The sequence below is a fragment of the Dermacentor silvarum genome, chromosome 2 (genome assembly GCF_013339745.2).
Source record: "Dermacentor silvarum isolate Dsil-2018 chromosome 2, BIME_Dsil_1.4, whole genome shotgun sequence".
Lineage (NCBI taxonomy): Eukaryota > Metazoa > Arthropoda > Arachnida > Ixodida > Ixodidae > Dermacentor > Dermacentor silvarum.
In genome coordinates this window covers 148,347,968-148,365,345 of record NC_051155.1, presented here as the reverse complement: position 1 = coordinate 148,365,345, position 17,378 = coordinate 148,347,968, and the positions used below count along the sequence as shown (strand labels likewise).

At 48.0% G+C, this 17,378-nt stretch overlaps 1 protein-coding gene across 3 annotated transcripts in view; it reads right to left on the bottom strand.

Annotated features, from left to right (window-relative positions):
• The window catches only part of LOC119441902 (general transcription factor 3C polypeptide 4), a 63,391-nt gene that overhangs the window by 29,379 nt on the left and 16,634 nt on the right, over positions 1-17,378 (bottom strand). For all 3 annotated transcript variants that reach the window (XM_049661711.1, XM_037706563.2, XM_049661712.1), the window contains 3 exons: positions 12,858-12,943; positions 4,190-4,335; positions 2,620-2,764 (listed from right to left, as the gene is read on the bottom strand). In XM_049661711.1, the coding sequence (XP_049517668.1) occupies positions 2,620-2,764; positions 4,190-4,335; positions 12,858-12,943 (377 nt within the window). The remainder of the gene's footprint in view (positions 1-2,619; positions 2,765-4,189; positions 4,336-12,857; positions 12,944-17,378) is intronic.

Here is a 17,378-nt window from a genome sequence, read left to right as displayed (position 1 = left end):
TCACCACGGTCAACAATATATTTTTCGGATGCGCGACTTTTTGGACATGCCTGATCATTCGAACACTTTCACGGCACCACCACGTAACCCCATAGAGCCAATGTATAAGAACGTCTGAAATTTCAGATGCTGAAATCCTTCACCATCCGATTTTTCTAAATTCTGCTGAGACCGTAGGTCCAAAATGAGATTAATTGAAGCCGCCACTGCTGCCACTTTGATTATCTCACAGCCGCGAACCATTACTCTCGCGTGCCGATCCGGTCAGCCATGGTAGTCATTTCTTGCTGTCGTTAGGCCTAGGTACATCGACGTTCACTATAATGTTTTCTGCTGTTTGGTGCCATGTTTTCCATTCAAAGGGCTCGTTGCTGTTGGCAATGGTGCTGACTCTGCCTCCGTCATCCTCAGCTAATGGAGTCGAAGTGCGGAAAGCATGGCAAGGGTCTAAAGCGATAAATAATGCCGGTTCCCGAAAGTCAGCTTCGACGCAATACAGCGGTGCTACAAGGCCAGGCATATGCAGTGTATTGCAGTGAAGCATACCAAAAATGCAAAAGTGCCACTGTCATGGGACATAAAATGTGTTCCTTAATTATAGACGCATGCACCCACCATCTCCTGTCACAGTATGAGCGCCGAAATGCCTGGCGGGTCTTTAAAGCTATTTCAGACGTGGTTATGGATATTTGACTCCTTGAGGGCAGCTAAAGGGATGCATTTGTTTTTTTGGACTGCCTTATTTTTCAGACGTTTTTGTAGGAGTTTTCTCAGGAGTCCGAAAAGGAGTCCGAAAAATTAGACTGACTGTATTTCTCTCTTGCCATGAAAATCTGAGGAGAAAATAATCAAGTACAGTCAAAGCTCGATGATACGAATCTCACGGGGTCACGAAAAATATTCGTATTAGCCGAAATTCGTATCATCTAAACACAATTAAAACTACAGTCGAATCTCGATAATTCGAACTCGAAGGGGCCAGAAAATTTGTTCGAATTAAAAGGACGTATTTTTGAAATATTCGTGCACCATAGCCCTATGCACTAACGGTGCGAGTCGTGAAATATAGCGGCGCGCAAGCGCATAGCAAGCGCGGGCCACGAAACTGCCCACGCCGGCTAACGGTCCCTTCCCGATAACGGCAGAAAACGAAGCTTCAGGGAGCGGGCGGCGCCGGCACACGGGTGCGCGTGGAGACCGTCGAAGGTGAGGGAGGAGGGCGGCAGGGAAGCGGATTTTGTCAACTCCACCGCTTCGGTGGCTCCCCTCGCCCTTCCTCTCAACTCCCTCGTAGCTATCTCACTTTCGACTCCGTGCGCACATCTCCGTGCGCGCCCGCCGCCGTGCTGGAGCCAGCTTATTTTAGCTGCTCCCTTAAGTTTCGTTTTCCTCCGTTATCGAGAAGCGAGCGTTTGCGGGCGTGAGCAGTTTCGTTGGCCCGACTGCGCCTCCACCGCTGCTTCCCTCTGCGCTGCTGCCGCAGCGTGCAAGGTCAACATGTGACTAGAAAATAGAGGAGAAGAGTTCACTGCCATTTTATCCGCGTGGCTGAGACGTCGGCACTAGTGTGTGCTAGAATACGGTTGTCTAGAACACGCTAGTCAGCACGTACACACTTGTTCCGGCGCGATGCAGAAACGGCGACCTTGCAATTTGAGAGAGGGTGAAATTTCCGCCGCGGGTTCTTTTTTATTTTTTTTTCCCCGTTCCTTCGCGCGCGGCATTCAGGGGTCTCTCCTGAGCTTTTGCTCTATGGCGGTATCGGAGCAATGCCGGTCGGAGGCGCCGCCGCGTGATTTGGCGCACTGCTAAGAGCATTTTCGGTGCACGGTATGTTCGAAATAAGCGTGTTCGAATTAACGAGATTCGACTGTAGCTAAATTAAAGAGTCAGAGGTGAACTCACTCAGGCACATGTACGTAAAAAGCATTTATTTCTTGAAGAAAAAGTCTCTAATGTCCTTCTATCTCGGTAGACATAGCTCGCTGCGACTAGGTAAAATGGCGCAAACACAAAGAACGCGGCCCGAAGCACAGCAGCCACTCCGTCCGATGGGCGGCCGCTGAAAAGGAGGAAAAGTACAAAAGCGCCACCGCTTCAAACTCTTCGCGCCCAGTCGCGGAGTCCGCGCTGTCTGGCGCCGCGTCCGCTTCTCCGCTCCAAAAGATAATGGGAGAAAGCACGTGACTGCGCGCTGTTCTCTTTCGCGGCCGTCAGTGGGGCGGCGTTTATTCGTATCAACCGACGCAGGCCGAAAATCGATTCGTAACAACCGTTCTCTAGCACGTTGCAAAGTAATGGGGCGCGGCCGGGACCACAGAAAAATTCGTATCATCCGGAAATTCGTATTAGCCGTGATCGTATCATCGAGCTTTTACTGTATATTGAATTTAGCATTTTTGGCTGCATTTAGCATTTTGGGCAAAATTGGGCTACACGTTGCAATTGAGGGAGCATTAGAGACGAGTAAATGTGGTAAGCATGCAATCAATATAGGTATGTATGTTTATAATTAACACCGGATATAATTAGGGTATTTTCATATCGGTTGCAAATTCATTACAATAACATCTGGCAGTACGAGCAATCCTGCACCAACAATCTAGATAAGGTCTTCACCTGTGACCGAAGAGACGCAGGCATTGCGGATAACAGTGCTGTGCAGGAGTTGTGCCCTGCCCGTGTCAGCATCTGCAGTCACCCTGAAGCAGTATAGGAAGCGCCCCTTGGCCACGCACACCAGGCAGCTGTCTCCTTCACTGCGCTGTGCGTTCATCACAAGAATAGCATTGCATTTTCACATTTAGTATTTATTTGCTTACAACATTCCGTGACCTGAAAAGCTAGCAAGTGCGTGTAACTATATGTAAATTATTAACCTAATCTGATTAATGAGGCTATCAGCAGCATGCTTACAATGTTTCTCCGTGACAGAAAAAAGCTAAAACCTGCAGGGGAAGGCTGCAAAAAAGCAAAACCTAGGACAAACCTTAAATGGTTTAGCAGAGATCATCTGATCAAGGCAGACGACAAACAAAAAGAAACCAATAATAAAAAAAAAAAAGACACGACAGTCTTTCTTGAGGAATGGCTTAAAACATGAATAAGCAATTTTCGAAAGTGCAGTGCTGTTGATTCCAACAAAAGCAAGAAAGAAACTAAGCACAAATGACCTTTGTGGAAAAAGGACATCAGCATTGTAGCTCACGAGTCAATCGGAAGTTTTAGTTTGTCAGCAAACTTCTTAACATCTGTGGATTACCAGGTTACCAGAGATGCAAATGTGTATGGCCGGGTTCGTGGCACCAGCTTGGTGCCGCAGAGCTCAACCAGATAAACACAGAGCTACTATTGCAGTAACCAAGTGCATTCTACATGGCTGCTGGTGTAAATTTTCGGCAGTGGCCGAATCGTGAACACATTGGCTTTTTAAATGTTTTTTCGATACGAACACTCATGGCATTGTGGTGAGACAAAGCATCGCTACAAGCACCTGGTAACTAGGGTGCCTCGATGTCAGCGCCACCTCCCGCCGTTCGGGGTGGTGACACGCTTTTACCAGGCCCGCGCCGCACCTCTGCCATATTGTGTCGGAGCTGCTGAAGTAGCCGTAAGTGTGCGTGCATTAGTCAGTAAGGCGTGGTCGTGTTGCCTGGTGTTTGTAATTTCCACGGTGCAGCGCACGTATTCGCTAAGGGGAGTGTTTCGGCTCACCACGTGAGATAAAAGGTGCGCGACAGTTTTATCGCTAACAATATTCTATCATACCCGTTTGTTGCGTGCCTTAGTGCACCAGCTCAACAGAAAGAACTTTACACCATCGATGTAAAGTTATTGTTGACATGGCACAAAGCCGTATCTTTGGTTGCCGGCTCTCAAATTCAACAAAAAGATTTTTTTTTTCTTCATTGAAATTCATTCTTTACGATTGTCTGATAATTAAGAAAATTTACGGCCCCTTCCATGTAAGTAAAATTCATCAGTGACTGTAATTATTAGATAAAAAGTCAAATTTCAATATAACGAAATTTCAATAAAACAAAGTAAAGCCGCAATTTTACAGACTTCGTTATACTGAGGTTTAAATGAAGGTGTTCCTTTCCAGGTCAGATGTGAGTTCGTAATAGCAAGGTTCAACTGTAGAATGAAAAATATGTTAGGCACAGGAAACAAGGGAGGCGTGACATACTGTGCAAACTGCGTGCTGTGCTGGTCTCCCATCACTTTCCCAGAGGGCAAGTGGTTCGCCCAGCCGCACTTTTTCATCTTCTCCAGAGCACAGTGTTATTGCTTGCAGGGTCACACTACCATCATCGGAGCCTGCCACCAAAAGACCTAGAAGAAGCAGTTGCCTTGGAATGTCAGCCAGTAACGAAACATCACAGCCACCAGTATACACAGGAAAAATTATCAATACACATCCAGATGAAAGGCTGGTTGAGATTGAGACACTTAACTAGTGCTGAAAAATAAAAACCAGGAGGAAAGGGACACGGGATATGACAATAGCATTGTGTCCTGCATTCATCTCATCCTGGTCCTGCATTCTTCATTAATATAGAGTAGAACCTCTTTGATCTTATAGGACCACAGAAAAAAGCCCATGATCCGGGAAAACATAACACCCGATAACTCTAGTGGCAGAACTACAGATGGGGCAGAAAGCTATTCTCACACAGCACTTTACAGAAGGCCAGCAAACTATTGAAAACCCACAAAAAATTTATGGCAGAACTCATCTCATCACGACTGTCGAGGATAATGCGAATAGCAATCGAGCAATGTAGCGACAGATCATGTTCCTTAAGTTACGTTTATTTAACATGTGTAATAGCAATTCTGATTCCTGACTTCGACTGTATGCAACATATTCCGATATTGTCCCACTTTGCTATTGCACTTGCTTGCAAAGATTGCCCATCAGCATGCAGTGACGATGAAATGACGAAGGAATAATACTGATTGAATGACAAAGGTGTACAACGATGATGGCATGACGACAATGAGATGTAGCTTCCTAAATTATAGCGAAGGAATAACGCCGACAACGTTACGACGACAACATAAGGGCAATGACATGACGATGACTTTATGGCGACAATGGCATGACGACGGCAGTGTGACGACAACCGGATAAAGAAGCGGGAATGAAAGCGAAGACATGTCCAAGATGGCATGTCGACAACAGTATGACAATGAATGCATGATAGCGTGTACGTGATGACGACGAAATGATGACAATGGCATGACAACGGCGGCACAATCACAATTGAATGGCAAGAGCATCATTAGGATAGAATTACAAACTGGGAACGACATCAACAGATTGATAAAAGTTGCGTGACGACAACATCACGATGACAATCGGATGACGATACTGAAGTGATGACGATGGTGAAACGACAGCGCGACGACGATGGCATGACGAAAACGGTATGACGACAACGGCATGACGAGAGTCCGATGTCAAAGTTACAATGATGACGATGGACAATGATGGCATCCCAACACGTCGCGGTGGCTCAGTTAGCTAAGGCGTCGTGCTACTGAGCACGAGATTGTGAGATCGAATCCCGGCCGCAACGGCCGCATTTCGATGGAGGCGAAATGCAAAAACGCCCGTGTGCTTGCGTTGTAGTGCACGTTAAAGAACCCCAGGTGGTCAAAATTAATCTGGAGCCCTCCACTACAGCATGCCTCATAATCAGAACTGGTTTTGGCACGTAAAACCCCAGAAAGAAGAAGGACAGCATCCCAATAACGGTATGACAACAAATGCATGACAACAATGGCATGACAACGACATGAGGACAATGGGATAATGAAGAATGTATAATGACAGTGGTGTGACGATGAGTGTATCATGAAACCTGCATGACAAGAGTCAGATGAAGAAGCTACGGAGACAATGATGGCACGATCGCAAAAACGTTACAATGATGGCCCGACAACGGATGCACGAAAGCGACTGTCTGACGATGACGGCATGACAACGGCGGCATAATCATGAATGAATGACAACAGTATGATTACGATAGAATGACAAAGAAAGATTGACGTCAATAGAACGACGAAGGCGGTATCACGACGACGAAGTGACAATTGGATGACATTACTGAAGTGATAACAATAAAACCACACCATGACGACGACTGTGTGATGACCATGGCGTGATGACAACGGCATGACGAGAGTCGGATGACGAAGCTGGAAAGGCGGCAATGTAACGACCACGACGGCATCGCGACCCTGAACACATACCATGTGGCTTAAGGTACACTCAAACCTAGTGATAATAAATTGAAAGGGCAGCCAAAATTACTTTGTTATACAGTAAAAGCTCGATGATACGAATCTCACGGGGTCACGAAAAATATTCGTATTAGCCGAAATTCGTATCATCGAAACAATTAAAACTACTGTCAAATCTCGATAATTCGAACTCGAAGGGGCCAGAAAATTTGTTCGAATTAAAAGGACATATTTTTGAAGTATTCGTGCACCATAGCACGATGCACGAACGGTGCGAGTCGTGAAATATCGCGGCGCGCAAGCGCATAGCAAGCGCGGGCCACGAAACTGCCCACACCGGCTAACGGTCGCTTCCCCATAACGCCAAAAAACGAAGCTTCAGGGAGCGAGCGGGCGGCGCCGGCACACGGGTGCGCACGGAGACCGTCGAAGGTGAGGGAGGAGGGCGGCAGGGAAGCGGATTTGGCACCGTCAACTCCGCCGCTTCGGTGGCTCCCCTCGCCCTCCCTCTCAACTCCCTCGTAGCTCTCTCACCTTCGACTCCATGTGTACATCTCCGTGCGCGCCCGCCGCTGTGCTGGCGCCAGCTTATTTTAGCCGCCCCCTGAAGTTTCGTTTTCTGCCGTTATTGGGAAGCGAGCGTTTGCGGGCGTGGCAGTTTCGTTGGCCCGACTGTGCCTCCGCCGCTGCTTCCCTCTGCGCTGCTGCCGCAGCGTGCAAGGTCAACATGTGACTAGAAAATAGACGAGAAGGGTTCACTGCCATTTTATCCGCGTGGCTGAGACGTCGGCACTAGTGTGTGCTAGAATACGGTTGTCTAGAACACTCTAGTCGGCACGTACACGCTTGTTCGGGCACGATGCAGAAACGGCGACCTTGCAATTTTAGAGACGGGGAAATTTCCGCCGCGGGTTCTTTTTTTTCCCCCCCGTTCCTTCGCGCGCGGCATTGAGGGGTCTCCTGAGCTTTTGCTCTATGGCGGTGTCGGAGCAATGCCGGTCGGAGGCGCCGCCGCGTTATTTGGCGCGCTGCTAAGAGCATTGTCGGTGCGCGGTATGTTCGAAATAAGCGTGTTCGAATTAACGAGATTCGACTGTAGCTAAATTAAAGAGTCAGAGGTGAACTCACTCAGGCACATGTACGTAAAAAGCATTTATTTCTTAAAGCGCCACCGCTTCAAACTCTTCGCGCCCAGTCGCGGAGTCCGTGCTGTCCGGCGCCGCGCCTCCGCACCAAAAGAGGAGAGAAAGCGCGTGACTGCGCGCTGTTCTCTTTCGCGGCGGTCGGTGGGGCGGCGTTTATTCGTATCAACCGACGCAGGCTGTAAATCGATTCGTAACAACCGTTCTCCAGCACGTTGCAAAGTAATGGGGCTCGGCCGGGACCACAGAAAAATTCGTATCATCCGGAAATTCGTATTAGCCGTGATCGTACCATCGAGCTTTTACTGTATTGTTATCGCCTACGCTAGCCGCCTCCTCACAGCAGCGGAGCGCAACTATTCGATTACAGATCGTGAATGCCTGGCTCTCGTCTAGGCGGTTTCCAAATTCCGCCCGTACTTGTATGGCGCGCACTTCTGTCATCACGGACCACCACGCGCTCTGCTGGCTTTCCTCAATCAAGGATACTACCAGCCGGCTTGGTCGCTGGGCTCTGCGGCTACAAGAATATTCCTATGCAGTCGTATGCAAGTCAGGCCGCCTACATCAGGACGCAGACTGTTTGTCACGCTATCCAGTAGACGAACCACCCACCGACCTTGACACCAATGCCGACGCTTGCGTTTTCTCCATTTCTCCGCTGTTACACGTCGCCGACGAGCAACACACTGATGCCACCTTGCACGCCATCATTGATCGCTTGAAATCTTCGCCCTCTGATTCGTCCCTTCACTTGTTTGTTCTCCGGGATGGTGTGTTATACCGCCATAACGTACCACCCGACGGTCTTGCCCTACTCCTCGTCACTCCTAAGCACCTCCGTTCTGCTGCTCACCTCGGTCACCTCAGCGTCTCCCGCACCTACGACCGGATTCGCCGATGCTTTTTTTGGCCAGGCCTTGCCCGCTCCGTCCACAAATACGTTGCGGCGTGTGAGAAATGCCAGCGTCGCAGAACACCATCGACGCTCCCTGCCGGGTGCCCTTCAACCACTCGACACACTCCCTCGGAGCCGCTCTTTCGCGTTGGCTTGGACTTACTTGGCCCTTTCCCTCTATCAACATCTGGCAAACCAAGTGGGTTGCTGTGGCGACAGATTACACCACACGCTACGCCATCACCAGAGCGCTTCCAACAAGCTGCGCCACAGATGTCGCCAATTTTCTTTTACGCGACGCGATTCTGCAGCATGGAGCTCCACATCAACAGCTCACTGACCGTGGTCGGATTTTTCCTTCTAAAGTCATCGCCGACATCCTGCAGTCCTGCTCAACCAGGCACAAGCTGACTATGTCTTACCATCCACAGACTAATGGTATCACGGAGCGTCTAAACCGAACCCTGACAGACATGCTTGCAAAGTATGTCTCGTCCGACCATACTGATTAAGACCTTGCCCTACCCTTGTCACATTTGCTTACAATTATCCGCGTCACGACACTGCCAGTTATTCCCCATTCTTTCTTTTGTTCGGCCGAGAACCCACATTGCCACTAGACACATCCCTTCCATCCACCGCAGCAGAGACCACCAAATATGCACTTGACGCAATCACTAGGGCAGCCCCAGCACGCGAAATTGCCCGCGCTCGCCTCCTGACCTCCCAAGAGAACCAACGGCGTTTGTACGATCGCCAACACAGAGACGTCCACTTTTCGCCTGGATCTCTGGTACTTCTGTGGTCCCGACTCGTCACGTTGGCCTGTCAGAAAAACTCCTGTCTCGGTACACAGGCCCATATCAAGTGCTGCGCGCTGTGACTCCAGTTACGTATGAAATCGCACCAGTCAGTACCAGTGCCTCATCTGCCCCAAATTCCACTGACGTTGTGCATGTCGCATGCCTAAAACCGCACTACCCTCCTGTTACCACCGATACTTAGACGCACCGGGACGGTGCTTCTGCTGCCGGGAATAATGCTACATGCCTATTGCGTGTTTCTTGTGGACGATGTGCGCGGGCGCCCCAACGAAGAAGACGAACTGCTCCTTGCTCCCCAGCTGTGAGCTGAACTAGCCAGTGCTGCATTTGCCTTTTGTAAATATACATACTAAATAGTCTACAGTGCATTATCTTTCGATTGCGTAACAATATCCGTTACTTTGTTACATCTATTACAGCCAAACCTACTTATAACGATACTGGTTTTAACAATGTATCGGTTATAACAATGGGAAGCTGCTGCACCGTCAACTTTTGTATGTTTTCTATGGTGAAATAACCCGCTTACTACAATGCCCCAAGGCTGCATTATCGGTTACAACGATGAAGTATGGCCACTGGGTGTCCGTGCCGAAATGTAATGGAATGTGAAATCCTTGAAAGAGAAAAAGAAATTCGAAGCCGCCGCCTGCCGCCGCGCTGTTTTTCAGCCTTCTCCGCATCGGCAGCCTCGCGCACCTCTCTCCCGTCGCCCTTCCACCCCTCCGAAAAAGGAATGGGCTGCGCCCATAGCTCTACTGTGCACCACCCTCTGAAACACGAATGGATCGTGCCAACTGCGGTGATAGACTGATAGGGCTGCGCACTGCTCCGAGATTGCTCGCTGGCCGGCAGGCCCCTCATTCTGCGCAGTTCCACAGACTAATGGAACCCGCTGATCTCAGCCCGCTGATCATCGGCAACACACGTTATTGCCAGTGAAAAGAAAATGCACTGCTATAGATTTGGAAATGCTTCGAACCGATGAGGCGATCGTCGCGAACGTGCTTGCATCGGAAAGCGATGAAGGCAGCGATGATGCGGTAGGGCAGGCTGCCTCAACGTTCTCCTCGTAGGAGGCCCTGCAGATTATTCAGTCCCCCAGGGTTTCGTTTTCGCAAGGGACCTTCCGCGGTACTACGTGGAACACCGGGATGCTTTGGAGAAGGCTGTCGGCAAGCTTCGCGTAAAGCAAGCAAAGCTGACAGACATTTGGGTTTTTTCGTGCAAGCCAGTGAGAAGTAAAGTGAGAAGCTGAGGGGCTGCCACGGCAACTTTCTCACATTTTTTAAAAGGCCCCTTTGAGGCCACCGAAGCTATGCCTCGGCGGAGGTCGCATGTCACTTGCCGCCCGTGACCACGCTTTGCATTCGTTATAGCAAAGCCATTCTTGAACGCCGACAGCCGTGGCTTGTTACACGCAATCGGAGTGTGGCGTAAGCAGAGTTGAACAGTTAAACGAGTCAACACAGTCAGCAGCCAAATGGAGGAAGGTCCACGGTGGGGAGGGGAACTGGCCTCCGCGCCATTATAGTTTTTTAATAACAGCTATGCCTTTATTTTGATTTTTTTCATGCATCCCAGTTATAACAATTATCGGTTATAATAATGGAATTTTCATGGCACTTGAATAATGTTATAAGTGGGTTCAACTGTATTGCCATTTACTGTAATATAAGCCAAATGGGGTGCACAGTTGTGAACATGAAAATAAGAAGACGGCTTTGCGGCCCGCAGAACTGCTTCACGCCCATGCATGCGTTGAAATTTGAATAAAAGAACAAAAGAATTTTTGCCCTGTGCAGCACATGACTTCTTATCACCGGACGCGACAGCCTTTAGGTAGCTGCCTTCTGTTCCATTGTGATAGTCTTTCGCTTCCACTTTCCACTTGTCTCATTGCGGTTGAGGAGCACATGGCACAAAACAGAGGGCTTCGCTGTGTGATCGAGGAAGAAAGCGAACTTCGCAACAAGCGATGACGGCATAACGAGTGTCGGATGACAAAGCTGGAATGACGGAGATACAACAACCACAACAGCATCACGACCATGAGCCTGTACCTAGTGGCCCAAGCTATTAAACAACTTGGGCCACTGGGTCAAGCTAGAAGACCTGACAATGATGGCATGACGACAGTTAGACATCACATAGATGGAATGATAACAATGGAACGACCAGAACTCCCCGGACAAGAAGGTTTTAACAACGAGGATTCACGTTTCTGCGTTGCCGAAACACCTTGCGTAACTTCTGACAAAAGGTTTTCTTTGCTAAGGCGTGCAGCACTTCGCATCAAATTATGCTATCATCCTTATGCTAACTTTAAAAATAATATTAAAGAAAACTAAAATTTCATTTGCGAACTGATGCACTTATATAATGTATGTTGATGACCTAGTTGGTGCATGACTTGGAAAGACTAACAGCGCTTTCGGTGTTGTGGGCATGCTACATTATTCTATATTTAAAAGTACAGGAATGAAGATTTGCGCTAGAACTTCGATAGTATCATATGATGCAAGTTTCACTCACTTTCCATGACCTGCTGTCGACTTGTTTGAAGAGATGTTTGGAAGTAACATGCGATCATGGTATCGTAGTCATCATACGACGCATACTGTTATTTGATCACACTTGGGAAGCGATGAGGCAGACAGTCTGAAGCAGGGCTGCTTCCTGTTTAGAAGCCTTGGTGAAAATTACTGCATCCGTAGTTCACAGTAAAATAAGGGCCAGTACCTCCGAGAGATTTGAAAGTGTCGGGTCTCCTGACACAGTCTATTCTGAAAATTGCCGAGACGTTTAGTTAGGATGGGCTCTCCGCAGCAAGCAGCACATATTACGACGGGGTAGGTGAGCCTCAGCTAGGCAAGTGACTGCGGCAGTCTGGTGTTGTGCAATTGGGCAGTGATGGGACACTCTCCTTATGTCCATAATTATCCGCCAACATCGTTCTTGGCGCCTTTTATGCGCGTCCCCCTTTCTCATATCGATCACCTCACTCCCTTAAAATTCTTGTCTGTTAGTCACTGTCGCACTCGGCAGCCCCTAACATTCCTATATTTCTGTTTCTCCATGCACTCAAGGCTATTCACCTACCTGCCCTCCCACCTGTTTTGTGGCGGTTTCTTAGCTTCCATGGCCCAGCACCCCTATCCTTTATATGTCTTGCCGTGTGAAAATCAGCATTCTGTAGGTCTTTCTTTCTTGTCCTGTTTTTTGCCCTGTTTTCATTCTTAACAGCGTGTACAAACTAGCCTAACAGCAAGCTCTTCAAGTTTATTAACATAATGAAAGTCAGAGACAAGGGAAAGAAAAAGAAAAAAAAAAGGGAGGGGGGGGAGGGTAGGTTACAGATTAATTATGAACGCCTGGGGTCCTTTAACATAAACCTACATTTAAGTGCAAGAGCACTTTTGCATTCCAACTATCAAAAATGTGATAGCCACAGCCAGGACTTAACCCCCATACGTAGCAGTAGAACATTATAGCCACTGAGCACACCATGGCAGGTTAGGCAAAAATAAAACTGATCTATCAGCTAAAAAACATCTCAGAATGTAAGCACGACATAATATATTCTAGTACTATATTGTGCAATAAAATAATACGGTAGATTTTTTTTTCATTATTTTGATGATAGCATAGTGCTAGATCAGGTGTCTTCAGCTCAAAAGTTTCCTTATGAAAATGCTACGTTAGGCACCATCCTCAGCAGAACTGGTAGAAGGAACTTACCAGAGGTCTTGGATGTTTTGTGCCAACAAAGCCGTCCAGCACGCATGATGTTAGTTTTTTCTTCCTTCAAGAGCTCAACTTCGAAACTGAAAAACAAGCACGCAAGGCATATTGACAACACTTGAACATATAGGCTAAGCATCGTTCTCCCATAGCTCGAGCAGAATGGGAGAAAAAAAAGTAAAGCAGAGCATAGCCACCACATTTAAAACCTCACGCAGAATAAGAGCTGAAAAATTTAAGGATTATCACTTTTTAAAGTCCTGCTTAGGCTACGAAGGACACAACTGGCTGACAGCTTGTTCAATTCTGCAAGACTATTGCAAGCAAGATAATGCAAGAGAATTATATACAGTAGTTTCCTTTACTGTACTTTTCAGAAAGCTTTATTTGAAAGCTTTTGCTTGATAAATCATGCTGGAACATTGCAATTTTGCGTGTGAGGAGATCAAAGAAAAGTACTAATTAGAAACTGCATATATTTAGAAACACACAATGCAACAGATGTGGCGCGAGATGTTATCCATGTTGGTAGCAATGTATGTTGGCTGACAGGCATGCACAGGTGCCCAACTGAATTGTCGGGCTTAACATTCCAAAACTGTCCAGCGAGTTATGACAGTGGAGAGCTCTAGATTAATTTTGACCACCGGGGTTTTTTTAACACGAACTTTATTTAATCATGCAAGAATTTTTATATTTTGCATCCATCCAAATGAGGCCAGCATGACTGGGAATAAAACCCGCAACGTCATTTTCAGCAGAACACCGTAGCCACTGCGCCACCACCAAGGTGGATATGCGGGTGCTGACTGCCAACACATTCCACACAAGAACATAAGAAAGCTAAATTATTCCAGAATATGAGTCTGACTTTTGTACTCCAACAGAAAATGTCCCCAAAAATAAAAATAATAGAGAGAATGGGGTGTGCTTTTTTTCTATGCCTTGCAGGCAGCATAACCATTGGACAAGCCTGAAAGGCGTTTTTCTCCTTCCGCTGCTTTACACGACTTTCAAGTATCAGCACGTGTTTTTCCACTTGGTTTAAAAAGTTGTGTTAGGAGGAAGCTTTAGCTCGGGGCTCCTTACCAAATAAATGGGAATGGAGAAATCTTTTTTCTCGGCAACCACTGCACCATGTTTAATAAGGCTTGTTGCAATGAAAAAGAAAAGTTAAAATATAATGAGTCTTGGAAACGAAGAGTGGTTTAATCTGTAATTTTTTTTTATTAAAAATTGTTGAACATTGCTAAATTTCAAAAAACAAAACTTTCACATTTACAACTCCGTAACTTAGCAAAAAAAAATTATATCATAATTCTGTAAACTGTACCTAATAATACAGTAAAACCTTGTTAGCTCAAAGTTGTTTAGAGATAAGCTGAGTTTCAAGGTAAGCAAATTCACGAATACATAAGCGCCTGTTCGCACATAGACCACATGGAGCCTTTCAAGGTAGGTGCCATTAGCCGCCAAATTTCTCGCAAGAGCTCAATATACTAAGAGGAGTATTGTCAGTAGATAACTTTTGCAAGATATTCTGCGACTTGGCACCCAACACGTGGGGCGTCTACGGGCAACAACGATCCTTGCACAAACCCAAGCAAATGCTGTTGTACGTAGGCACCAACGTGTCCAAAGCCCAGTCAGGAAAAATATTGTGAAAGTGGTCATATACCAAAAAGTAATCAACCAGGAAATCACATCCCAGGACCACGATGTTGTAGCCGTGCCATTCCCTCAATTACATGTCACTCTCTCATCCAACGTTCTTGGCTTGCTTATCCGCCTGATAACACAGATGGAGCATTGTTATGATCAGTGACAAAGTGTGGTAAGAAATGGCATTGGAAGAGGCACCTCTAAAAAGTTGCGGCCCTGAGCTTATTATTTAAGAAAATGCCAAAAACATATCAAACATTAGGCGCAGCGGATGTAGCACGCAGATTGCAAGGCACCGCGTAGCATGCAGCACAGTTAAACCTGCTTATAACGAACCTCCATATAACGAATTCCTGGATATAACGAAGTTTTTCTATTCCCCGCCGTTACTCCATAGAAGCACATGTATTTGAGACCTCTACGTAACGAAGTGGCAGCGGCAGACCCCCTCGACATAACGAATTTTCCCCTCCGACCACCTAGAGATTTCGCCCCAAATTTTGGCATTTTTGCGCGAGCAGCAACCAGAAGCACCTTCTCCGCCGCGACGGAATGCGAAGCGAGCGCACGTGTGCGTGCGTGCGTGTGCGAGGCGGCCCTGCATCCCTCGACCCGGCGATCTTGCCGCCACGGGCGTGACCTTTCCCCCTCCCTTCATTCAAATCTGATCCTGCTGCTTGCTGCAGCTGGCCTAGCCCGCCAAGCCGACACTCTCTCCTTTTCCAGTTGATGTTGCCGACGCGCTGGTGCACGCTGTGACACATCAGACTCGATGAGCGCGGACACGCGCTGTCAAACGCTGGCGGTGTGTGGAAGCGCCGCTGGAGAAGCGAGCGAAGTGACCTTCGTGCTGTTGTCTATCGCTTCAACGCAAACTGAGCGCCGAGAACAGAGCATGCACAACGCTACAAGCCGCTGACGCACTTACACTGCTATACTCTGCCCCAACGCAGATCACTTTCAAGATACGGCCTGCGTGACAGCGCGCCGCCGCGCAGTACGCAGTTGATGCCAGAGTACACAATGCCGCCCCGCTATCCCTCCCTCGCCGGTGCCTCGAGCGCAACGGAAGGCGCGCTTCCTCCCTGCTTTTCTTGCGCGCGCGAGATTTAGATGCGGTTGTCGGCTGCCCTAGCATGTTTTCACTCGCACATACAGCATACGGCGCGCGGCGACTGCGTTATCGCCCTTGGACTTTAGGGTACGGCCACGCTAGCGGCAAAAACGTGCAGCAGAAACGCGCGGCAAAAGCGGCAGGAATCGGGGGTCTTCCGGCGTGCTGCGCGGAATGGGTTCGAGACCCATTTCTGTGGCAAATGCCGCGTGCCGCGAGATGAAGAACCAATCAAAAGCGACGAGGGTGACGTCACGGAGCCATCACAACCGGACCGCTGCCGGTCCGCGTCGGGTTTTCAATCGACGATCGTCGTCTCTCGCATGAAAGAACGAGCGCTCGCGGTGTTGCTCGCACGTTCTTCGGAGGGCGCGGGAGATCTTATCGCGCTGCCGCGCGACGAGACGCGCGTGCCATGATGGCCTTGCGGCAAGGCGCTGACACGCGGCAACTTGGCGCTCGCGGCATGACGCGCGCGATTTTTGCCGCTAGCGTGGCCGTACCCTTATACGGAATATCTGAGCCAAAACCAAATTTAGGGCCACAATGCGTCATAGACACCATCTCTATATAGCAAATACGGATCTCAAAGGCCATACTTTTGCTGGCGGAAACCGAAAATACGTCATAGTTGTCGCCCCCGGCACTTTGGGCGGCCAATGCCATCGTCAAGCCACCAAGCCAAGTGACATGAAAAGTCAAAATGGCCGCTCGGGCCGGCGCGGGGTGGCAGTTCACAACGTACGATGTGGGAACGGTCCAACAGTTGCGACGCAACAGCGGGGTTACCAATGCATTAGGTTCTATGGGAGCTGTGCTGGGACCGGTCGAAAACGACGTAACAGCCGGGAAAACGCAGCCCCCGGGAACGTAACAGCGAGGTTTTACCGTGACACTACGACGCCATCGTGATGCTCACTCTTCGTTTCCGATGCCTCGCGCTTGTGCGAAACGACACGCGTCCACACATCTGGTACCTGGTGTGACATTCCAAGGATGAGTGCTTCGACGAAAACGGAAAACAGGTGCGCGTTATAATTGAGGGCGCGTTAGAATCAAGTAAATAGAGTAAGCATTTCTTTTTCGAATTTTTGTGACGAACCTGCATATAACAAAATCCTCTTTATAATGAAGTTTTTCGGGAATTTGTCAATTTCGTTATATCCAGGTTTAACTGTATATGTATGCGGATGGTGCAGCGCACGGCATGACGTAGCATGGATTCGCAAAAATAGAAACGCAGAGCACAGCAAATAAGCAAGCTGACGACGCTCTGCAAACATGTAAGCATGCATGTTGCGGAGGTCACATGAACCTTCTCGCGCTTATTGCACTTCGTCATGGGTCAGACTGACACTCTGTCCACAATATCAATGAGATCGCAGCCGGCCGTGAACAGTAGATGATAAGAGTGACGTAGAATGAAGCAGAATTCGCTACAAATTTGGGGTCCTGTCACTTCTATATGGCGATATCGCATTTGCGCACAAAGTAAGGAAACCTTCGGGTAGAGACTTTTTTTCCTGACATTTTCGCAGCCAAGATTTCCAGATATCCGGAGGTTGGCGCAAAAGCATTTCGAGATAAGAAGTGTAAAGTACATCAAGTTGACATCGAGCCTGGGAGAAATTTTGACTTAACTGATATTTCAGGATATCAGAGTTAAAGTTAACGACGGTTTACTGTACATCTAGAGTGGATAAAAATGATGCATTATAAAATCCCATAATATATACCACTAT